The sequence below is a fragment of the Lethenteron reissneri genome, chromosome 43, assembly GCF_015708825.2.
Source record: "Lethenteron reissneri isolate LAM-NWPU_2019-01 chromosome 43, ASM1570882v1, whole genome shotgun sequence".
Taxonomy (NCBI): Eukaryota; Metazoa; Chordata; class Hyperoartia; order Petromyzontiformes; family Petromyzontidae; genus Lethenteron; species Lethenteron reissneri.
In genome coordinates this window covers 12,169,029-12,194,647 of record NC_083821.1, presented here as the reverse complement: position 1 = coordinate 12,194,647, position 25,619 = coordinate 12,169,029, and the positions used below count along the sequence as shown (strand labels likewise).

Genomic DNA, 25,619 nt, shown 5'->3' with positions numbered 1-25,619 from the left:
ATGTCTAGCCTAGTGGGCTGTGCGCTCACAGGGCTCGGAGAGTGTGGTCCCGTCATGCAATGGCTGACGGCTTGACCTGACAGCCCGGAGATTGAAACACTCCGTGGCATGTCTAGCCTAGTGGGCTGTGTGCTCACATGGCTCGGAGAGTGTGTTCCCGTCATGCAATGGCTGACGGCTTGACCTGACAGCCCGGAGATCGAGACACTCCGTGGCTTGTCTAGCCTAGTGGGCTGTGCGCTCACATGGCTCGGAGAGTGTGGTCCCGTCATGCAATGGCTGACGACTTGACCTGACAGCCCGGCGATTGAAACACTCCGTGGCATGTCTAGCCTAGTGGGCTGTGTGCTCACATGGCTCGGAGAGTGTGGTCCCGTCATGCAATGGCTGACGGCTTGACCTGACAGCCCGGAGATCGAGACACTCCGTGGCTTGTCTAGCCTAGTGGGCTGTGCGCTCACATGGCTCGGAGAGTGTGGTCCTGTCATGCTGTGTCTGACGGCTTGACCTGACAGCCCGGAGATCGAGACACTCCGTGGCTTGTCTAGCCTAGTGGGCTGTGTGCTCACATGGCTCGGAGAGTGTGGTCCCGTCATGCAATGGCTGACGGCTTGACCTGACAGCCCGGAGATCGAGACACTCTGTGGCTTGTCTAGCCTTGTGGCCTGTGCGCTCACATGGCTCGGGGAGTGTGGTCCCGTCATGCTATGGCTGGCAGCTTGACCTGACGGCTCGGAGGTTGAGACCCTCCGAGGCGCGTTGAAACAGTGGGCTGGAGATTCGTAAGGTTCAGGTGGAGTTGTCCTGTTACGTTGAGACTGTATCCCTCAGTTGTTAGGGTGCATGTTGTGCAGCGAGTGAACGATGGGTCGTCTCAGCTCGGTCGGTACAGCTATATGCTGCGATGCGAGTCTTGGAGAGAGACTGGGTTAAAATCCCACCGATATGGCCGACGCGTGCTGCTGGTTGTGACGCCGCGTCGGAAAGGCGGTGGGGTGGTAACATGGAAATTCCCCCCCCGATATGGCCGACGTGTGCTACTGGTTGTGACGCCGCGTCGGAAAGGCGGTGGGGTGGTAACATGGAAATTCCCCCCCCCCGATATGGCCGACGCGTGCTACTGGTTGTGACGCCACGTCGGAAAGGCGGGGGGGTGCTAACGGGTGACTGTCATTGCATGCGTGATTCTAACGGGGGGGGGGGGGGGGGGGCTGTGCTGGAGCGTAAGTGGGTTAGCCAGTTTTCATGTATATTTGTTGTTAATTCCCCGTTTTCTATGCGGTTCCCTTTTACCCTCGTCGATTCTGTATATATTACGTGATTGTATTTCTTATCGGTCGCCGGTCATTTATTGATGTTGCTGGTTCGGAGGCACACCTTTTCGATGTTTCACAGTTGTGTTACAGCCGGGGACGGCTGTGTGTTTATACAGGGGGGGGGGGGTGATGTAGTGACATAGAACGGTCACTACTGTGTCGGCCCGTACGAGGGCTGGGGGCCCCAAGGGGGTGCCTGGGGGGTCACGTGCTGGAGGGATCCGGACCTTCCCAGAGGTGGGGGAAGTGAGGTGTGTCCTGGGAAGGGAGGCGTGGCCTGGAGAGAGCCAGCCACGCCTGGGCGGAGCCGGCCACGCCAAAGCAGATATAAGCGTGGTGTGAACGCAGAGCAAGGCTGTTGTACTGTACTCCGAAGTGAAGACATGATCGGTCGTCAAGTCCCGAGTCGTCGTCCTGGGCCAGGCAGGCTGTTGCCTGCCTGGTCCAGTCTGTGTCGCGTTCCAGAGTGTTAGTGAGTTGAGGAAGGTGGTCACCACCTCATGTACAGTGTTATATTATTTACCGTTTAATAAATAGTGTTGCCTCCAAGCTGCGTGTGTGTGCACCTAATTCGAACCCACTACACTTACATAGCTCCACAGCCTCTACAACAACCTGTTGTGCACGTTAATTACCCATCCAAGCACTCCCCAGGCTCAACACTGCTTAGCTTCTGCAATCTGGCAAGATGTGGTGCATTTTGTCAATGGCTCTCTGAGTAATGTCTTTCATTATTAAGCATACCGTGCTTGCGTGCGTGCGTTCGTGAGTATGCACGCGTTTGCCTGCACGTATACCTGTTAGCAGGCTGACGAGCATTCCGACCAGCACCACCGTGGCAGCGTTGTGCGCCGTGTACCACATGTAGGACAGCGAGTAGAACGAGTCCAATCCGGACAGCCTACACACACGCACGACAAAGATCCCCTGTGTGGCCTACACATGCTGTTGGGGCAAGTGCTATAAGCGAGCACCTAATGACGGCCAGCACAGCGCAAGGAGGCGGTGGTGTGGCCACTCCCACGCCTGGCTGCATTAGTCTGCCCAGTGATGATACCACTCCATGTACTTATTTAAGGCTGGGTAGACCTAGGGGGAGGGAAAGGACTAGATCATATTATATCGCCACTAGTATTGGCCATGGCAGGTGTTCTCATCAGCAACTGTGTGATTCACTAAGCATGCAGGGAACCAGGACTGTGAGCTTAAGTGAGGTCTATGACCCTCACAATAACGGGATTGTCAACAAAACACCGCAATTACTGCACTCGCATAAAGCCATTGACCACATCAGGATTTGTCCGATCACATCAACTCTCAAAAGCCGAGCAGGTTAATGCATGGAGAGTGCTGGGATGGATGACCGCCATGCACGCTCGGGTGACACAGGTTGCCATGGGATGTACTAAGTTGTGGACAGCAGGGGGCAGTGCAGAAATAGCCATTGCTGAATGGTACTTCTATTCTCCCACCTAAAATCACAATTCAATTCTGGAACTCACAATCCAGTGCTGCAGCAGCTACTGCAAACAGTACGGTCATAAACTGGGATATCCTGGCATTGCTTTCACGTTGAGATTACGGAGCGTTCCAGTTGGGCAATTTTCCCTTAAACATTTGAACCGCAACAGCCGTAACATTTGCACCAAACTCGATAAGTTGGTACAGCCCTCCCTTCACGGAGCACAAACCCTGTTTGCTGGCCGCTAGTGACGGTGGAGGGAAGGGTGGCCACGGTGGAGGGGATGGGCAGCAGGGTACTCATCGTGCTGGCTAGGGAAAGAGTGGCATTCAAACAGCCCACGGCGGCCTCAACGGAGCGGCCTGCCAGCCGGGCACGAGATAGAAAGCTGCCGATGAATATCCACAGGGCCATGCAGAGCCCACACGCCAGCCCCACAATCGCTCCCTAGAAAGGGGGATAGAAAACGGCGGAGGAGGAGTGGAGGCGAGGGGCGGAGAGTTAATACTGGATTTCTGTCATCTGTTGTTTACAGCCATGAGCCGGTGGTGGAATGTCCCATTTCCTATGGCAGGGGCTGAGTCTATATCCATAGGGCAACCAATGTTGACTTCCCCACACAATGGTGCCCGTTTCGGAGTAACAATACACACATATAATGATCTTTAGACACCAGATTATTTGGTGATTCTGCATTGGCAGTGGTACATAACCACAATTAACAAAAACCACACTGCCTTTAAAGAAAACTATAGATTAAATTGATGAGCATGTTTAGTTTTTGAGACAGCAGATGTCTGACGAGTTTGTTAGGATTTATAGACAGTGATAGAATTAGTTTACTCACAGTAGAGTTGGCACGAGGGAAAAACAGGCCGAGGGAAAACACTCCCAGAAGAGGGCCTCCCAGCATCCCAAAAATACTGATGGCCGCCTGCACACCCACGCACAGGTGTGAGCATTAGCGGCCTGTGTTGCGGCATCACACACAGACACACACAGTTCCAGTCCAAAGGGGGATGTGAGACGGCACTAAGCTGGTGCCCTGGAGATGGATGTTCATCGGGCGCCTTGGACGGGACGGGCAAAGTTCATGACATCAGTGCCCTGGCGACACGTTTCCATGAGGGGGGGGGGCGGTGGAGAGCAGGTCGCCGTGTACTTAGCCTCAGAATCGCTTTTTCACACTTTCAGCCATGCCTGATGTGAGGTTCGTACGCTGGTCGGGCAGGGATGGACAGGAGTTAATATACCGCCCGAAGGGACTACGACAGGTTGGTAAATTCACCAAGCGCGTGTAAGTTATTCCTTCCCAAGTGCTCCCCCCTTTCCTTTTTCTATTTCCCCCCTCCCAATTTCCCCTCTCCCCCCTCCCCTACTCTATCTACTCCCTTAAGTTATTTTCCTTCACTTTTCCCTTCCCAAATAAAAGTACATATACCCTGTTTGTGGTCCCCACTCGATGGGGCAGTGAGCCCAATCTCCCCCCTCTTCTAAACTCAGGAGCACAGCGTTCGGGATTTATATCCACGGAGTTTTTGTACATTGCAGTTTGTGCTCTGCACTGGGCTCCTACTGAAATATAATAAAAACATAAAACAAAAAATGTGTGTATCATTGGTATACCAAAGCTTGAGATAACTTTGCCAAAAGAAAGACTATTTATGGTGAATATAAGAGGACCCAGAATAGACCCTTGAGGAACACCACAAAGCAGTGGCTTGTGAGAGGATGTGATACCATTTAGAGAAATGGAATACAACCAATCAGAGATAAGAAGAGAACCAAATTAGAAAGGCATCATAGCATCCAACGTGGGTGTGAAGGCGCTCGAGGAGAATGTAATGATCAGTTGTGTCAAATACAGATGATAAATACAGAACCAAGTAAGAAAAAGACACAGTCAGTAGATAAGCGAAGATCATTTTAGATGAGAATTAAAGCAGTTTCAGTTGAGTGATTTTTCCGAAAACCAGATTGAACTTGGTCATATGGTTAATTAAATTATTGTATAAGACACGTTTAATGACCTTCAATAACAATGAAAGATTTGAAATAGGGTGGTAGTTTGCAGACTTATCAGGATTCAGTGATGGAATTTTGAGAACCGAGGTGATAGCAGCTACCTTAAGTGCAGATGGAAATACCAGGGGGCAGAGACATTAATTAATGTTTTTATAATAATTGGAATTAAAACAGCTGAACATGGAACAATTCAAGGAGAAGGCAACGGATCAAGACTAACGGTGTTATCTTTTTATTTATAATAATGTTCGTGATGTCATTTTTGTAAAATAACAGGGATAGATCCAAGCAGGGAGGGCTAGATCACGGTCGGAATGAATACGATGATCTAACGTTTAGCACTTTGAGGATTTTTTTTTCACATTGATCCACAGATGGAGTTAGAACGAATATTTTTTTCCCCCCACGATGGAAAAGTGAATAAGTCAGTTTTAGCTTTGATAAGCAATTTCTGGTATGATTTAAGGTTCCAAATCTGCAACTTAACTTCAAGGCCCCATTTTCTCCATTTACTCTCTAAGCAACGTCCAGCTTTTTTATTCACCCAAGTGAGTGATTTGTGTACCACGGAGCTGAAGATCGAGCTGAAGAGATCGTTTTTATAGGCGAAAGTTTGTTAACCACCTCTGAAATTATTTATGATAATGATCAACGGATGGTCCATCAGGAATAAGAAAACAAGGATCTTTAGCCAGATTGTGAAGAGAGTAGAGAAGGGTAGATTATTTTGATATCGATAAGAAAAGGTGGTGAGATTAGGAGAAATACTTGTGTAGTGACATAAATGGAGTGACTATGGCGTTTAGCGCCAGCTACTGTCACAAGAGTGGAACTGTGCGTCTTGAGCTTCTGTCTGGCACCAGAGTCGGCATGGCATGGAAGTGGGCCTTAGGGGGCATGGTTCTGATGACGGTCAGAGAGAGGTCAAATAAGGACGTGACAGTTTGGGTGAACCCGAGAGGGCACGTGACCAGGACAGGGTAGCGAGGGGGCCCAAAGGGTGACTTGAGGGACACGTGATGCTCGGTCGAAAACCTTCTGGTAAGATCCAGAAGGGGGCATGGCCGAAGGCGGAGCGCGGCCACGCTCGGGAGGATAAAAGGGAAGTCCCGAGAGTAATCGCGGCTGTCTGCTGGAATGGAACCCGTCGGTGCTACGTCTCTTCGATCCTCAATCGTCACATTCGGCATCGTGGGTCAGGCAGTGCGTTGGCTGGCTGACCCAGTTATGTAGTCACCCCATCGTGGTCTAGTTAACCGTTGTTACGTTACGTAGTTACCCTGTTGGGGTTGTGTAATAAACGTGTTGCCTCCAAGTTCAAGTGTGTGCCTCCGTAGAACCCACTACACTTGGAACAAAGGGTGCAATCAAAACAGTAGTGGTCACTGTAAATAACAGGGGGATTGAGGAAATTGTAATTTCAACGTTTTTATATAACCAGATCTAAGATGTTTCCTTTAATGTGTAGGAGATGTAATAGATTGAGTCAGGCCAAGAATATCCAGAACAGACAGAAATGTGGATACATTAAGATCTAGAGGGTTGTCAACATGGAAATTGAATACAACCAGCAATTACTACTGGAGAGGAAGACATGCTGAGCCCTTGAAGTGTAGACATGATTAAAAGGACAGGATTAAAAGGAAATTTTGTGGAGGAAACCTTTGCTTCCTGCGGTGTGGCAGATGAGGGTGTCTATTTAAAATGTAGGCTTTTGCGACCAATATTATCCAAAACAAAGGTTTTTCGGGTTAGGTTGTAAATGTTGCAGGTTTACTCTCCAACACACCGGTGTGCTGAAGTAGTAACTAATTGGCACGTTTTGTTTACGTGACAAACCTTACTAATTGGCTGTGTCGGGTGGTGGCGGGTTTAATAACACATCTATATTTACACGATCTAACCCAAAAAAAACTGCATTATAGAGGGTGTCTATGTGATATGATGGGTATATCAGAGTTGAAGCCTAGACAGCAACCAGAATTAATGATGGGTTGTTGGCATAATTAGTCAGGTCAATTTGATGAATGCATTCTCCGACTGCGACCTGACCCACGATGTACCTAAGGCCGTCGTTGTAATATTACCAGCAGTTGACAAGCCGAGTGGGCGCTTGGGTGAGGATGACGTGGAGTGTATTTCAGGCCCAGCAGAAAATCTCGCAATTAACTCGATGCCATATTTCAGAAGTAGGCGACGAGTTTAGTGACAGAAGCAACTCCGGACCAGCTCGCCAAAGGTTGACTGGCTAAGTTGGCTTAGCCAGCCGGTGACGCCGCTGGTAAGACCGCACTGGTGTACGCAGGAAACTTTGCTTTGTTTGCTTGTGCCTCGTGCTTGTTACCTGCAGCACGGAGCCCATGAGAGACGCAATGTAGGCCAAGCCCAGACAGAGAATCCCGTAGGCCACGGCTACACACACAGACACACACACACCCCTCACAGCTACTCTCGAAGACAAAGATCTCCCGTGTAGCCATCAACAAGTGCTTTGAGTAGCACCTCTGAAGGCCGGCATGACACATGAGGGGTGAGTGCCCAGCACCATGCTTGGCCACCTTTGTCTTCTCAGTGGCAATCTTTACACATCGCACTAGGTACCAATTTGAGGGAAGGCCCAGGGATCGGTTCAGATATTTGCCACTGTTATTGGTTGTGAGAGGGAATAAAACTCGGGTCGCCAAGTTTATAGTGCATTGTGCTAACCACTACTCCAACGCTCCTAACACAAAAAACAAAGACACTCATACACATGGAGACACAAAATGAAAATATACTTACATAAAATCTGACCCATAATGCTCCACAGCAATACATGGAAAGCAAATAGGCTGATGGACTTAACAAATTTTGTTTATATATGCTTAGAACTACACGGAGAGACAGGAAGAGGAACACGTCGAGGAGAGAACACGCCCAAGTTATGGACATAGTATTGAGTGTTAAGAAACATCAGGGGGGTTTTGTCACGATGCGTCATCATGAGTAGGGACGATGGGCGGTGGTTGAGACGGAGGATGAAGCGGCAGCATAAGGTAGCAACCCGCTCGAAAGGGCGTCCACTCCAAAGATGAAGCAATGACATTAATCTGTGTGCAAGGTGCTTGATGGATTGTGGCATAGCAGGACCGTGAGGAATGGCGACAGTTTGAGGAGGGCCTTCATCCAGCAGTGGATCGATCATGGCTGACGAGGAAGATGATGAGGGGACCAAGTCTCACCGAGTGCCTTGGAAGTCCGCATGGCGTTCTGCTCGGACAGCCCGGGCACACACGGCCGGACCAGGTCCTCCAAGGTCACCGTGGCCAGAGAGTTGAAGGCTGACGAGATGGTGCTGCACACATAGAAGAAAAATCCCAGTCGAGGTGAAGATGCGACAATCCTGGCTCAATGCCGCGGAAGCCACAACTCGACAGGGAGAGGTGAAACAGCCAACTCTCCATTCGCGGGGGTAATGTGGGGAAGCGTGGCCCAGACAAAGCACAAACATGGACATTGCAAAGTGCATGTACATTTCAACCCTCCCCCCACTCCCCCACCACAGAAATGTGGAATCTCCACCACTGTCACAAGGCTTAAAAGTGGGAGATTAACACCACCTAAATGCTCAGTTCTAATATGTAATGCAACATCGGTGACGTTTGGGCAATGGCCCTTCTTCATTGCAGAAGAGTGATTGACTGAAGCAAGTAAATTCATAAAAGCGCAACTGTTATAACCTAGATTATAACGAGTGCAGGAAATCACTTTGACTCGACTATATGTGTAATGTGAGGATATATCCGGGTTGCTGATGGATCACACCTCGTTACGATGATTGGCTCTACCGGTCCTGGCCCATAGCCAATGGGGGGAATTATAGGGGCGTGGCCCTGACGTAATGGGAAGGGGACATCTGTAAGTAGAGGATTGGATCTGCTGGCTTTAGCCACAGCCAATGGGGGGATGAGTCAGGGGCGCGGGTCCTGGGAGCGTACGATGGAGTCTAGAAGATTCCATAGAGGTTAACCAGGATTGGTGGAAAGGTACCACGTGACCCAGGTATTAAAAGAGGTGGAGATGGACAACACGTGGTCAGATCTGGAACGAACGGAGGGTGAGGCCACGCTGGAGCGGGGTCCAGGCTGCCACGTGGCCGCGCGTGTCTATCTCTCTCTCTCCCTCTCACGCTGTCTGTCAGCAGCGTGAAGGAATAAGATAGGAGTGTTGTGAACGAACGACAAATAAAGACCGGATTCCAGAAGTCGCTTCCAAGACCTTTATTATATATGTACATTAGGCTGAAACACTTTCATTATTGTTACCTACAAAAAATCGGAGTGAAGACACAGAATGTGTTGTATGCATTGATTCTCGAAGGAATAGGTTGCTTGTTGCCCATGCAATTGCATTCACGTGGCCAATGAGTGACTGAAATGCGACGAGTGAGGAGCGGCTAACTGGTGAATCCAGCGAGTACATCATCACTTCTCCTCCCCCCCACCCCCGCCTCGCCGTGCAGGGCGACCATGGCTCCCGTGGCCTCTATCCACACCTGAGTGAAGCGCTGAAAAGGCAGGCAACAAACAGGCCTGGCAGGCCTGGCAGGTCACGAAGAACGTCCATCACGAAATACAGCACCAGCTTGCACGCATACAGAAAAATACAGTCGGTAGATACTTCGGTTAACTCTTCATTATCTGTGATGAGGGGATGGGGGAGGACTGGCCAGGTACAACAGACACGGATCATGCCAATCACAGGTAAATTTCGGCGAAGCAGGCATTTATTGTTCACCTGCGTACAGTGGAGGGTAGATGGTCTCAAGTGTGTTCATTGTTTCCTGCAGTAATCGATTACCTGCCAATCCGATTGTGGTCACCATCGAGGAGCAGCTGATGACAAAATCATCCGGTGTGCGCCTCATCTCGACAGATCTCGCAAGCTATGCAGGTTTGAGCCTGGGTAGCACTCGAACGGGCGACTATCATGCGTAACGGGTGTCACAGGCTACGGCGGAGCCGTTTTACGGGCTGCGGACGGATATGCAGCAAAACCTTTTGGTGTAATGTACTCCAGTGCTCAAACATCTTTGCTCCCACCTTCGCCAACCTGTTCTGAAGGATGGAAGAATAATTCCCTAGACCCGCATGGCGTGGGGAGGCCCTCATCCAGTAGTGGATTGACAAAGGGCTATACGTGTATATACTGCTTTGCAAGCAAATTGCGCACACGTACATATTTTAATATTCCGCTAACACTACGAGCACGTGTGTAAATATTACAGGCTTGCATAAGCCAGCTCACACTGTGAATAAACATGCAGTAACTGACATGCCAGTGGTATTGCGCATAACCTATGCATGGTCTCTCAACAGTGGACGTTCAAATTTCGCACAGCCGTGAGAACTGTCATATTGGTGCAGCAGCAGAGTGTTGACACTCGCACCTCACAGCGAGAAGGACGCAGGTTTCATTCCCGACTCGGGTGCCTTGATGTGCAGAGTGTGTACATTATATCCCTCCTGTTGTGCACGGGTTTCCTACAGGCTCTCTGGTTTCTTCCCACAGCGAAAAAAACCTCCATACAATGCGACTGCTATCGGCCAAGGAGAGTTGGCTGTTTTTGGATTGAAAATCTTATAAAAAAACATCACGCTTCTGTGGATGCTGGCATTTTCCCATGCATGTCGCTGTGCATACGTGTACACGTTTAACGGTGCGTTCACGCCGATATAGGGGAGAGTGTAAAAAGCAAGGCTGCCACCAGTCCGGGAATTGACGTCTGTGTTGCGGTGGCAGCATATCCCAGTCAGAGGTCACGTACACATCTACATGTATATATCCCCTTTGTCAATCCACTGCTGGATGGCTACTTCGTCACTCGGGTTGTCACCCGTCCTCAAATACAGTCTGTGTTCGGGTGGAAGGAATCGATTCGTACCGGTATTGAGTTATGACAGTAGAATGCACAGTTTTGATCGATGCTCCCGGAGAAGTGTCTGGGTTTGGCCTACAGGGGGAAAGGTGGCAGCCCCAACACCGACGCATACAGAACACACAAAAAGCGGTGTGCGTGGTGGCGTCACCTGGTCTGGGCTCTTGAGAAGGCCCGTGTTGAGAGGGCTGCACTCCTGATAGCGCGCGTACATCACCAGGCCCATCACGCAGCTGATCGCGAGGACGATCTGCTGCCACGGAAACACCACGTAGCACGACCTGTGAGCACACGCAGATTCCCTCGCTCAGCCTCGCCCAGCCTCGCCACGCCGCTTGGACAACAAAAAACTAAACCATCTGAGCAATGGAAGCGCTCTAGATTTGGTAGTTCAGGAGAATACAGAGAATCGGATAAACAAGAAAATGGTTAAAAAAAAATACTAAAAATAATGGGACAAGGCCAAAGAACGATGCTGGACGGAGTAACAGGGAAATGACATGCGCTGCGTTATGCGAGGCCAGCAGGGGCTTCACCGCTGTGCCTCTCCCTTAATATCATCACACATGGTGGTGAGATGACACTAGGAAGGACCCAGCTAAGCACGGACAACTTCATGAGTGCTGTTGGACATTGACTTCTCCACTGCCCACACGTGTGTGTCTGCATGTGTCTGTATGTGTGCCTGTGTGATTGTGTGCCTGCATGTCTGCACGCGCGTCTGCGTGCATGTTCGCGTGTCAGCGTGTATGCACAGCACGAGAATGCGCGCTTACAGAATCGCCTGGCGCTCGGAGCGCGCACACAGGTAGCGCTGCACCTGCGCCTGGTTGACGCCGTACAGCGCTAGCATCATGAACATGCCACCGATGGACAGACTCCAGAACGAGTGCCGCTCCGTGGGGTCAGGGTTCCAGCTGCTCACAGGACACGCGAGCAGAGCAGCCTCATCGCACCGACGCGCCATCCTCACCGTCATCGAGCGAATGTGTTGTATGTTTTTTTAAATGTGTAGTGACATAAGAAGGGAGGGGCTGCTGGGGGCTCTGGGATCCCAGGCGAGTCCAGACGCTTAAACCTCTGGGCGCCAGGCGCTGGGTTCCCAGGGGGTCCAGACGCTTAAGCCTCTGGGCGCCAGGCGTTGAGTTCCCAGGCGCTTAATCCCTTGGGCGCCGCCAACGGGGGGGGGGGGGGGGGGGGGGGGCTGTGTGTGCTCTGTGGGATGTCTGGTGGCGCACACGGCCCCACCCCTCGTTGAATCAGGCATAAAAGGAGAGCTTCCTGGACGATCGGGGCCCAGTTGTAACTCAAGACCCAAGATCCACGACCAGCCATCTGAAGACCCTGGGATGCTGTGAGAGCCAGTGGTGGGACTCTGGAACTCCCGACTCTACGACCTTGTGAGGGCGAGCGTAGCCAGAGTAGAGTATCTAGAGTATCTAGGCTGTGTAGCTAGGCTGTGTACCTAGGCTGTAACAGAGTATCAGGACTGTTGGAGTGTTGTATGTAATAAAGAAGTTACATCTACAAGTGTCTCCGGAACCCGTTACAAATGTATTAGTTGGACTACTTTCAGACAAGTTCTTGGTCATTCAAGCAGAGGCACTGACCCTTGGCGAGCGAGGAGCAACTAATAATCAAGTTAAGAGTACACAAAAATAAAATTGCATAGGTAATCTGCCCCTGGGTAATAGAGAGTTACCTGTATGCACATCTCATGTGCTGAGGCCTGAGCTAATCCACTGGGGATCCTTATACGTGTTTTTGATTCATCCAGGTGACCCCTCCCCCACTACCCCAGAGTTTAACTCTGGATGGCAGAGAAGTGTACACGTTAATCCACTGCTGGATGAATGTCTCCACACACCGTGTATGTGGTGGGGTTATATTTGACGTGGTGTGCGGTTCGCGGTGCGATGCGAGATGGTTGTGCTGCGCTTCGCGTCTATTACTTGATCGCTGAGATCCGTCCCCCCTGGCTGGCGATGTCCCACACGCGGCCTATGCCGCCGGCCTGCCAGCACCCCACGCCGATCACGGCGAGCTGCCCCGCCACCATCACGACCGTCTGGAACGCGTCTGCCCAGATCACGGCCTTCAGGCCACCCTGTGATGATGCACACAACAAACACAGGAGACCTGTATGGAGACATTCACATGCCGGAACGTTCCAGACGGCATTGTAAACTCAAGATGGCTATACATTGCCGGTGGCTTCCACTGTTGTGAGAGGTCATAAAATGACCAGTCTTACAAGCATTTACGGGAGCAGGTCATTGCAAATCCACATTGTTGCCCAATTAATTTTTTTAAATATGTAGCTTATACAGCCTGCCCGCCTTTGTCTTCCCAGCGCTGATGTTTAAACAGCTTGTGGTACTAGAACAATGGGGTATTTGAGACAATCGCTCAGTAAGGAAGTGATCGCAGACCAAACACAAAAACCATGCAGAATAGACAACACACACAATGAGTACGAACAAATTGAAAACTGCACCCCGAGGTCAGGCTCTCGTTTATCAACCGAGTTGGCAGGAAAACAACTTGTTGAACTACAAGGTACTAACGCATTCATTAAGGTGCAATACACTCGCGCTGCGCCGTTACAACTGCAAAACAAACAAAATTGCGCGTGGAGTTGGGCGCTGTGGTGGCAAAGAGTCGTTCGCCGGATATATTCAGAAGGCCGTGGGTTCGATCCTGACCCTGATACCTGTATATTTGGAGTTCGTGTGTTTTCTCTCAACGAGGATTTTTCTCCGAGTTCCTCTGGTTTTGCCCTCCACATTCACAGACATGCGTTTAGATGATTTGGCTGCTACCATAACTTCCCACATGTGATGATATAATCCACTTTGATGAGCTGTCATGTGTGGCCAGGTCATCTGCAAAAAGTAGCTCAGAGCTCAGTGGGCTTTACCTCATAAACAACATAGTTTATAGTTTTGACTTAAAACTTTCATGACTGCAGGAATTCATATTTTATGGTTCTTTCGTCACATAGATAGAAAAAATAACAATAAAATAATAAAAATAAAGTGAATAGAAATATAAACTTTGCAAAAAACTTTGCAGTCACCCCCAAACACATTCCAGTGGATGACATCATTCCCAGGTCGATGTAGCTCTTAAGGGTTTGGGACACATCTCTGCAGACGTGACTAGAACTGAAATCACTGCAATCCTCAAAAGTGCTAAGATACCAGTCAGCAACATCAGTAAGGATGAGCGTTTTGAGTTGTCTCAATTGAAAAAGAGGGATGATATCGTCATCCTCTCAGCCGACAAGGGCAATGCCAGTGTCATCATGGATAAAACCGTGTCCAATAACAAAATTCAGGACCTACTTAATGATGGTAGCTACACAAAAATTAAAAGAGATCCCACCAAGAACCTTGTTACAAAAACGAGCAATATCATCACTGATTCAGCTTCCTTAATTGAACAGACCAAACGGTTTTCCTTAAAACCCTCTGCTACTAGACAACCCAGATTATATGGCTCACCAAAAATCCATAAAGGTACACCGCTTCGTCCAATTGTCTCCACAATTGGCTCACCGACCTACAAACTGACTCGATATCTGTCTGAGACCTTACAGCCCTTCACTGGTAAGACCACCTCTTCTGTACTTAACTCAGCTCACCTGGTATCGTCAATTAAAGACATTACTGTCCCCAGATGATTTACTCATTAGGTTCGATGTAGTTTCTTTGTTCAAAGTACTTGTGCCCAATACCATTGCAATTATTGAAGACCTGGTCCAACAAGGATTGAATGCTGATGCACTGGCCCTGGTGAGACACTGCCTCACCAACACATACTTCACCTGGAATGGAACATTCTACAAAGGCACCCCATTGGAAATATTTGAGACGGACGCCATCCAGGCTTCCACTCTACGCCCGTCCTTGTGGAAGAGGTACATAGATGACACGTTTGTCATCTGGCCACATGGCTGACCGGCTCTAAACCAATTCCGCAACCACATCAATTCCATACACCCAGCCATCAAATTCAGCATGGAGGTAGAAAAGGATGGCATGCTACCTTTTTTGGATGTCCTAATAAAAAAGAGACGAGATGGCTTAATGAGCCATTCTGTCTACAGGAAAGTAACCCATACTGACGCCTACATAAAACCTGATTCCCACCACCATCCATCCCTGAAGAATTCCCTCATCAAAACGCTACACCATAGAGCTCAATGTATCTCCCACCATGAACACCTAACCAGTGAACTCAAACACGTACACCAAGCTCTCAAGGCGAATGGATATTCTGACTACACAATCCGCAAAGCCATCACCCCAACCGTGAGGAAGGAGCCATCTGAGGATCCAATCAAAACCATCACCCTGCCATACATAGCAGGGGTAACCAAAAATATTTCCAAAATCATGAACAAACACAAGATCCAGGTCCAATTTAACACAGTACATAAAATTCGTGATCTGATCCCATCTGTGAAAGACAAGATTCCTGAAATGCAATATCCCGGGTTCTACAAACCAAGCTTTATCTGCGGCAGCAGTTAGATTGGGGAAACTAAGCGACATGTCTCTGACCGTGTCCGTGAACATAAGGCAGATTTGAAACATCGTAGGATCAATACTTCTGCCGTGTTTGATAATTATTTTAATGCGGCTGGCTCACACGAAATTGATTTCTCTAAGACAATGGTACTTTGCAAGCCTACTGGCTATGCAACAAAGATTCGTTCATGAAGCCATCCATATATACAGACACAGAGACAATTTCAACCGAGAGGAAGGTTATAGACCGAGCAATCATTGGAAAGATGTCATCAACCACTTTGGGTCATCATTTGATTTGTGTTTTCTTGTCCACCTCCACCGTCAGCAGTGTGGGTGTGTGGAGCGAGGTGCAATGCTTTTACTGGTAGGAACGAAGTGAACCAGCCTACAATAGATTATATCGTCCGTCCGTTCGTCCGTCCGTCCATGTAGCAACATCGCCCCCTACTGCAAACACTTGGCATGACCCTACAAAAACCTTTAGACTCAGTGACGCTTTCCTGGCTAAACAAGTGTAACATTCCCTTATAATTCCCTCAGATAACTTTTAATTAAAACATTTAAATTAATGAGGCTTTCCTGGCTAAACAAGTGTAGCATTCCCTTATAATTCCCTGAGATAGCTTTTAATTAAAACATTTAAATTAAAATTTAACTCACAGTGCCCTAAAGCCTACAGCTAGGCCTAAAGCCTCGAACTAGGCCTCAAACTCTCCCTTCGTATCGTACCCCCGCGTGTGTGAAAGGGAGTTAATGTTTAACAATGTTACATTCCCTGATGTTTTTAAATAGAAACATTTACATTTAAAGCTTTTACGTAAATAATTAAAACATTTAAATTAAAAATTAACTCATGGCAGCCTGAAGCCTACAGCTAGGCCTAAAGCCTCGAACTAGGCCTCAAACTCTCCCTTCGTATCGTACCCCCGCGTGTGTGAAAGGGAGTTAATGTTTAACAATGTTACATTCCCTGATGCTTTTAAATAGAAACATTTAAACTTAAAGCTTTTACATAAATAATAAAAACATTTAAATAAAAAATTAACTCACGGCGGCCTGAAGCCTACAGCTAGGCCTAAAGCCTAGAACTAGGCCTCAAACTCTCCCTTCGTATCGTACCCCCGCGTGTGTGAAAGGGAGTTAATGTTTAACAATGTTACATTCCTTGATGTTTTTAAATAGAAACATTTACATTTAAAGCTTTTACATAAATAATTAAAACATTTAAATTAAAAATTAACTCACAGCGGCCTAAAGCCTACAGCTAGGCCTAAAGCCTAGAACCAGGCCTCAAACTCTCCCTTCGTATCGTCCGATTAGGTGTAGCAACATCACCCCCTACTGCAAACACTTGGCAGGACCCTAGAAAAACCTTTAGACTCAGTGGGGCTTTCCTGGCTAAACAAGTGTAATAATACATTATGTTAATATTCTTTGGTTACTCGTTCCTACCAGCCCACCCCGCAGGGTCCTGTTATTGGTGTAGACCTACTGCCGGTGTCGGAGCCCTCTCTTACATTAACATTAGCTGCCCCGCCTATCTCTAAACCTTTATAAACAGCTCTTTTATTGGTGTAGACCTACTGCCGGTGTCGGAGCCCTCTCTTACATTAACCTTAGCTGCCCCGCCAATCTCTAAACCTTTATAAACAGCTTGCCCACAGGCTAACCTCCCTGTTCCTAATGACCTCTTGTGTTGCAATCAAAACATCGTGATATTTTTATTCACTTTATTTTTATAATTTTATTGTTATTTTTTCTATCTACGTGACTTTATACCAAAAAAACCATAGAATATAGTTTATAGTTTTTCATATAAAACATGTGTTATTCATACACCACGGTCTTTAAAACGTGACATGAATTAGACTTACGATGGCCGTGTAGAGTGTGCACACCAAGCCCAGACCAGTCACAGAGGCCCACAGGCTGATTCCCGTCACTACGCAAAGCAACAACGCAACCATAAACCTCCAGCAGTTCACCCGACATGCAACGGAACGTGGGACAGCTTGGAAATTTGAATCACACGGTAATAAATGTGGGCTTGGGCAGGACACGGTGTTCGAGATGATGATGGTCAGGGGTCGAGAATAAAAAGTGGCAGCCTAGAAAGGCAGTACTCCCGAAAGGCAACCACCGCGGAGATGGAGCACTCGAATCAGCTATTGTGCATGAAGATGCTAGTGTATTGCATAGGTGAAGAGAGTGAATTATTGAAGGTTGACTGGGCCCATCATCCGACTGGAGTTGATCAAATGTGCACTACTTTGTTGGGAAGTCACCAGTGGTTTGTCCTCTGGATATACCTGCCCCCGCTATAGAAATGTGAAATATCCACAAAGGGCTTAGGACTGTGAAGAGATGACCATGACCTCTTATGCTCATTTGAGCAGTAAATTACTTGGCTAGACTATCGTATTCAACACGAGGGGTCAGGGAGACGCACGCACCTGTATTGAGTATCAGCGCTGGGGCATAGAGCCCCACTCCCATGTACACGACCTACAAAACACCAACAACAGCCGATGTGACAACCACGCATTAGTTTAAATGATAATTTACTTATTTATCCCAGAGCCATACTTTTGAGGAAGATTATTTTGAAATATTTTCAGCCAATTATACAAGTGGGAAGAAAGTGGAGCACCCGGAGAAAACCCACGCGCGCGAGGGGAAACACCTTTCCTGTACAGATGGAAACAGATGGCGATTAGTCCACTTTCTGTACTGCCTTCTCCTGGCGAGCCAGGGTATGACACCGCAACACCCACGGAAAAGGAGTTTCACAAGATTTGTGTGGTGATTCACCAAGCCTCACCTCCAATGTTGGATTACATGTGCATTGACACCACCCCCACCAGTAAACATCTGATAAACGTGGAAGAGTAGGCCAAATATACCCTGTTGAGCTCCCTCTAATAGAGGCCCTTCTGCCTGCAGTGACGTGAGCAAGCCCTTGCAGGGCTACACATTTCCTTTTGTTTCACATGAACACACGGGGATGGAATACCCACCATCTGGAAAATGAAAGTAGCTGTTCCACATATCCGGACCGTTTTATTGAAGCGCAACTCCAGGTACTGCAGGGCAACAAGCACGCACGGACACGCACAACAATCCACAAGCAGACACGTGACACGAACATCATTTTTCTTAGGTTTTTTCGGTAAAATCACGTAGGTAAAACATCAAAATTAATAAAAATAAATAAATAAAAACAAAAATCACGACGTTTCGGAGGCAACACAAGTCTCCGTCATCAGGTGGGACAGTCACAGCCGGATTAGCTGCATCAAGTGAGGCAATGATTCAAGATGTAAACCTTTGATGGTAGCCGGGAGGTTTATACACGAAGCCATACAAATATACAAACACAGACATAATTTCAACCGTGATGATGGGTACAAACTTAGTAATCATTGGAAAGATGTTATCAACCACGCAAAAAAGACTTAATTACACTTTTTTGGATCATCTTATCTGATAGGCACTATCTTACTTTACTTTACCGAGTGTTAACATCCCCAGTGTTTAACAGTACTCTCTTCATTGTTTATCCAGCATTGGTATAAACATGGGCATTTTCGTTCTTTTCTATCATGTGTATCAGGCCTCCCCTCCCCCTCTCTGTCCAATGCGTTGGCGTTGTGCAACAGCAACAGCGCCCACGCCGTCGTCCATTCTTTTGGCCCCGCCCCCCCCCTCCCCCTCCCGATGCGTTGTACGTTGGCACTCCGTGCCGTCTTTGAGCCCCGCCCCCCCTCCCTCCCGATACGTTCCATTCATTGGCTACCACATTCTGATTAGCTCCCCCCCTCCTCCCCCTCAACTTGCTTTTTAAGGGATTACATCTTGAATCATTGCCTCACTTGATGCAGCTAATCCGGCTGTGACGGTCCCACCTGATGACGGAGACTTGTGTTGCCTCCGAAACGTCGTGATTTTCGTTTTATTTTATTTATTTTTATTAATTTTGATGTTTTACCTACGTGACTTTACCGAAAAAACCTAAGAATATGAATCCTTGCAGTCACGAAAGCTTCAAATCTAGAACGAACTTCATTTTAGGCTTTCACACGGCAGAAGAATCGGTTATTATTTTCAAGAGATACAGTGACTCATCTTGCCTACACTCATCTCCTTCCACCCTAGCGCTTTTCCCTGCTCAAAAATCTACACTCACCGCCTGCACCAACCAGCGCTCGCCATCACAGTGATTCATGCTTAAACAACCCCCCTACGGCCCGGCCCGCACGGTGCAGGGAAGCCGTCACATCCAGCAGTGGATTGACTAAGGGACTGTGTGTGGTGTAAAACCCAAGTGTGCCGGTCGTGAGCAAGGGGTGAGAGAGAGGGGGTGATGGGGTGTGGATGTGAGGGGTGAACCTGGGGCAACGTAAATTGCAAGCACTGTATACACCATTAATTTAAAGCAGTGTCATTGCAACTGTCATCGGGGCTAACAAGAACACTGTATTTGCGATTATAATCTATCCCAGATCTGGTGAGGGCAGCCTGCACCGTAACCTCGTTTAAAGCGATTCACACAGCAGCAGCAGCAGTTGCAGCATGAGTAGCGATACGACTCAGGTCTGTTCATTAGGCATTCTATTCCAGCTCTCGTCCCCGCTCAGCAATGAAAGGTAGCGACACCTGTGGCTTCATTGCACTCGAACAGGGGTCAGCAACCTGCGGCTCTGAAAGAACTGCTTCGTAACGTTATTCATTAAGGACCACCGTCTCGTATTCACATGAATTACGAAAAAAATGGCTTTTCTTGTTATTTTGGTTGGCGACCCCTGTACTATAATAATTCAAATGGGGGAGCGGGGGGGGGCAACTTAGCCCCAAGAGGCTCCCGAATGGCCCCCACCGACACTATAAGGCTTGGGGGGAGGGGGAGTTATGAGTCACAACCTCAAAAGCTACGCGGTTGTTTTTGCTCCGATTTGTATTCGCTTCATTGCTGTACTTGTTTTTACATTATCGCTTTTGTCATTTTGGTAACGCAGGTCAGTCACTCCTGCAAATGACGCTATCCTACTCTCTTGGGGAGTTCTCGCCTGGTTCTACAAACGACCCTCGAACCGCGGCCTGCTGCGGTGGCGGTGTGGGACGCCGCACCTCGTATGTACTCGTGAGCTTCAGCCGGTAGAAGACGGGAATGAAAACGTGCGCAGGGATCAGCAGGCCCAGGAAGTAGGAGAGGCCGAGGAGCCAGTACTCGGTGCCGAAGCGGTACACCTCGGCCGGGGTGCCGAGGATGCCGACGGACGACTGGAACGTGGCAAGCAGCGACAGAGACACGGGCCCACAGCTCATGCTGCGGTCGGCCATGAGGAATGAGCGCGTGGTCTTCTGTCCTCCCCCAACGCAGCCATGGTAGAGGCCGATGCCGCACGAGACGAGCAGCAGCACGGCACAGATTGTGTAGTCCACCGCGCTGAAGCTCATGGTCAACGGCTGAGCGGCCATGACGGGATGGTCGCGAGACGCGTGCCGGTTCGCGGCCTGCACCACGAGGATGGCGCAGTCTGCTCGCCCCTGCGGAGAGAACGCACACAACGAGCGACGCAAAAACAAACACTTTTCCGTAAGGAAAATTGCATCTGCTCCCTTTGCTGCCACTCCGTCATTTGTCTCGACCATCGGCCATCACCCCTTGGAGCAATGGGTCCTGGCGAAGCCAACTTGCGCTCTTATCGGACATTGTAATGTCACCGATTTGCATTTACCAACAGATGCGTTCGTCTTTTTGTCTACGCGCAATCCCAAGCAATCATCTCGCTATTTTTCTTTCTTCCACTTTCTTTTTAGCTGTCCACATCTCTGATACAAATGTCTCAGTGGGTAGCATGCACAGATTGAAAACTCTTTGTCCTCAGAGATGTTGCTGTCTTGCTTTCATAATAATTAATCCTAGGTTTCATAATAAAATCCATGCTGCTATTATTCCAGTCTCGATTTTCATTCCAAACCATTTTCTATTCATGGTGTTGAGTTTTCCAGCCACATTACTGCCTCGATGATTTATTATCTTTTGAGAACTCGTAGTGAATGACCTTTATTTCGCTCATGTTTATCTTGAGCCAAACTTTGCAGCACACTACAAGTATCTTTATCATTCCTCGTGTTTTTCTATTGCTGATAAACATTGAATGACTACAATGTTTTGTTTTAATAATCGCACCTTTTATACTCGCATTGACAACCTTAACATAACGCTACATGCATGGCTACGGCGTACTTGGGGGCTGATAAAAACTTATCAGTGCAAAAGCCCACGTGCAGTGAGAAGCAACACGCATGGAATTTTCAATCCCAGGCCTGGGACCTTCCCTTACTAAAGGCCCAACAGAACTTTTGAATACAGGAAAGCCTCTTTTATGCACGACCCTATTACCCGTAACTCCTATTATCCGTGGGAGCTGTAGGATACGTAAAAACTCCAATTTCCCATGGCCCTAATTTTCCAATTATCCGCCACCATCCGTGACTTTACCAGAGTTAACCTGCGGATTACTGACATAAATTCGTGGATAATAGGATCTGAGATATTGGTCCTCCACATCACGACAAATGAGTTATTATCTACCTTGCCAAGCAGCCACACATTAGCACACCCAGACACTTCTGTCCTTGCGGTGAGAGAAGAGACCAGCGAACTAGATTTACAAATACAGTGTTGTTGCCTGGTCAAAAAATATTGCCTTCTAGTACCCGATTAGTACGACCAAATTGCATACAGTGACGGACAGATGACGTCTATGGGCAGTGGTAGGCCTCATGGGGTGTCAGGCCATGTGAAATGAAGTTACGGGCTGTGTTGGGCCCACGGGCCGCAGGGTGCCCTCCATGCGGTACGCTGTCATAATGGAGTCATTTTAACATAGTAGTGCAAACACAGCGGGGAACACCTCTCAGAGCGACATCGAGTTTGACTGATCTTGATTAACGTGCAGCACGTGGGCAATCAACTCCCAATTACCCGGGGTAATGGTGGGAGGGGTGGCCCAAAGAAACAAACACACATAATAATGCAAAACAGATAATAACACAGATAATGCAACACTTATGTGCGATCGCTCGCTCTCGTCGCTGCTGGAGTAAGGCTGTCTACAAGAGGGAGCTCTAGAGAACCCCTTGAGAGTGTTTGGCCTACTCTTCCACGCTGGTTCGTACATCTTTGAACAGCTGGGAGCACCCACACTTTACCCCACCACACACGACTGTTGTGAACCTATTTCTACAATTGGGCTGATGGAGGCAGTGGGGGGATTAAAAAACACTTGCTGGATTGTTGCAACTGTTATGCCAGGTGATCGAATTTATCCGGTGACCTCTGAAGTCCAGAGTGCTAACCATGGCAGCATCTACCAAACATTAGAAACACATGTAAATTCGGCTATAATATGTATGAATCGCCCATGTAGAATGGGGGGGGGGGGGTGTAGCTGTAGAACGTACAGTCCAAATCTCCTGCTTGTTTTGCAGGTTTACTTGGTGACGTGCCAGCTCTCACGTGGGCTCAGAGCTGGGAGTGTGGGGCAGCTGATCATTAAAGCAGCGATATTTTATATTTTAACTACTTAAAAAAAATGTTGCCCGCACAGTTAATTTGCAGTCCTGATCATCTATCCGCAGTGAATCTGGAGTTAACGCGACCGTATTATCTTTCTATGCAAATGTACGAGTGTGTTGCAGTGGCAGAGCCAGACAATTGGGATGCACCACAATAATCAAGTGTGGAACGAGCAAGGCTACGATTTTGTCACTATAATTTTTTGTGAAATTAGCGGCCGAGGTGCGTGGATGGTGCCCCTACAATCTGGCAAGATTCAGCACATTCCACGGGATGTGCTGGTATGCTCCTCCACTTTGTCCGTTGCATTCTAAGAATGGCCAAGTGTCTGTTTGTCTGTAGAATTATAGCCTTATTCGTGTTCGTGTAATGAGGAATGGGAGACGGTAACGTGGTTAACTCCATGGGCGATTGTCTATGTCACTGACTAATCGTGCTCATGCACACCTAAAATGTATGCCCTGGTTTAATGTGGAGCTGCACCTCTATGGTGAAGGGTCACCAAGTCATTGTCCACATTACCACTTGCACAAAAACATTTAACGTCATTGTGCATCTTACAGAGAGGGTCTTTGCCTATAAATATCTGTCAGTTCACTAGCATCGGTTCAAACAAGCCTAGCTCTGCCGATGAGACAATGAATGTCGAATCCAGTGCAGAGTTTGTCTTGTGTTGAAGCAATGCTGCTGAACTTATTGACTCACAGAAGGCCATGTGGCTGATGGCATGTGTAAAAACAATGTATTACATTTTTACGTGGAAGAACAAATATGGGAATGAGGCGTATCATCAGCTCAGTTATGTTTCCATAAACGTCGGCACATAACCAATAACAGGCAGTAAAAACAGGAATTCTAAGTCTTCACCCCCATTCAACATAGGTAACCAGTAAATATGTTTTGGAGACCAACATATTTAATATCTATACAACCACGCAAGATCAACGCCTATCAGCTACTTTTCACCCATCGCAAGGAGGCACTCACTCTTTGCTCTGCACATCTCTCAGCCTATGGAGACTTGTGTGACCCATCTGTTAACATATGAATGGAATATTAATCTTGCATTCCTTCAGCTGTGCGAGTCATATTGGGTACACACTCAGCAACACTCACTACAATACAAAATCAGAAGAATGCAAATCTCGTCTATACGTGCAAACCGCTATGATTATTATGGGTTAAACATGCCGAATGTGCAGACTTCAAACCGCAAATGCCTCACACACCACGAGCAGAGCAACAATGAGGAATTTTAATGTAAGGGCGAATTCTTCATATCCGTCGTGAGATGCGGGTATCCACAAGTTTGCTTTGATAATTATCCACAAGAAGCTGCTCTGCAATCATGTTGTTTTCAGAGACCTAACGGCTCCCGTGGATAATGGGAGTCATGTGTAATAGGGTCACAAATAAGAAGAGTTCTCCTGTATTTTTACTGATACTCTTCAATCACACTCTCGCTATGCAACAAAGCGTAAATCACTGCATATGCAGGCAAACGTGCCACCCCACAATCATTGTATCCCTTGCCTGCCACTCCGTTACTATTCTTCACCGCCGGCCATCATTCCTTCCCGTGAAGTATCCTGTCCAAGCCCAATCGCTTACTTTTCCTTCTACAGTATTTGCAGTGTCATTCGTTTTGACCCACCCTACTGGACATTTGTGAAAAAATTTTCTCCAGCATAAGTAATCTGAATCTGATCCTTCATATGCTCTCTGATGCATGTGTTCCTCTTTCTTTCCGTCTCTCAGTGCAATGCCCTGCAGGCATGCATCTCTCCAAACTTCTGTGCACTTTCCAGGTTTGATCTTTCTAGTTTGTTTGTCAATGTGTTTCTGATCCATGTCACAACAGAGAGACGTGTTGGACAGTTCTTGCCCTGAGGAGTTCTATCGCTGTAAGTAAATGCATCAAAGTTTCTGAGTTTCTGATATTCGGTCCGAGTTTTAGAATATATTACGATATCATGCAGGTAAAAACACTTTATAATTCCCTACCCCTCTACAGCAGAGAGGATCAAGATGTCATAGTGAAAGTAAAAAACATAATAATTTGGCAGCGAGATCATCAACATTAAAACCAGGGCAGAATGTGTGCATACCCGATGTATGAGGATGAAGCTGTGGGCGCAGTGGTTAGCGCACTGCGCAATGAACCCAGTGAACAGAGTTCAATTCTCGGCCACGGTAGCAGTGACGAGCGATATCCAAACCGATTCTGGGCCCTCCCCTCCCTGTCACTGACCAGCATGAAGTATGGCCGACACGGTGTGGTGAGGCCTTCATCTATGAGCGAATTGACCAAGGGCCATCAATTATTGTCATGATTATTTTACACAACTTTGAGGCACCGTGACAATACAAGAAGTGTCACCGTGACAGTATAGTACTGTACTGGCAACTATCAACTCCACGAGGGGGATCCTGCTTTACTCAGCGAAACAAAGAGCGTGTTATGTGGAAATAGTTAACGCGATTATCCCACAGGGGACGGATTAGCAAGAGTCAGCATGCATACGCCCGCACACATGCAAAATTGGCACAAAGACAAAGTTACCCGTATAGCATTAACATACTATCGGGGCAAGTGCTGTTGGCGAGTAGCATCTATGAAAGGCCGGCACAGCCCTCGAACAGATGGGTGGCCAGCACTACTCACAGACACCGTGACACTCACATCCACTCACATGGGCTGCAAACACAAGTGACGCACACGCACAGCCATTTCGTGCATCCACTGCTGGATGCAAATACTTATACTGGTAGGAAC

General features: G+C 47.9%; 1 protein-coding gene across 5 annotated transcripts in view; it reads right to left on the bottom strand.

The window, feature by feature from the left end:
• The window catches only part of LOC133353326 (sodium-dependent multivitamin transporter-like), a 49,070-nt gene that overhangs the window by 14,661 nt on the left and 8,790 nt on the right, over nucleotides 1-25,619 (bottom strand). For 4 of the 5 annotated variants that reach the window (XM_061569471.1, XM_061569472.1, XM_061569473.1 and 1 more), the window contains exons 2-14: nucleotides 20,386-20,805; nucleotides 18,276-18,341; nucleotides 17,712-17,763; nucleotides 17,133-17,200; nucleotides 12,673-12,827; nucleotides 11,497-11,637; nucleotides 10,872-11,001; nucleotides 9,338-9,426; nucleotides 8,025-8,137; nucleotides 7,148-7,215; nucleotides 3,626-3,712; nucleotides 3,008-3,225; nucleotides 2,114-2,217 (exon numbers count right to left, since the gene is read on the bottom strand). In XM_061569471.1, the coding sequence (XP_061425455.1) occupies nucleotides 2,114-2,217; nucleotides 3,008-3,225; nucleotides 3,626-3,712; nucleotides 7,148-7,215; nucleotides 8,025-8,137; nucleotides 9,338-9,426; nucleotides 10,872-11,001; nucleotides 11,497-11,637; nucleotides 12,673-12,827; nucleotides 17,133-17,200; nucleotides 17,712-17,763; nucleotides 18,276-18,341; nucleotides 20,386-20,736 (1,642 nt within the window). In that variant the 5' untranslated portion in view covers nucleotides 20,737-20,805. The remainder of the gene's footprint in view (nucleotides 1-2,113; nucleotides 2,218-3,007; nucleotides 3,226-3,625; nucleotides 3,713-7,147; nucleotides 7,216-8,024; nucleotides 8,138-9,337; nucleotides 9,427-10,871; nucleotides 11,002-11,496; nucleotides 11,638-12,672; nucleotides 12,828-17,132; nucleotides 17,201-17,711; nucleotides 17,764-18,275; nucleotides 18,342-20,385; nucleotides 20,806-25,619) is intronic. The other variant, XR_009756359.1, reaches the window with a different exon arrangement.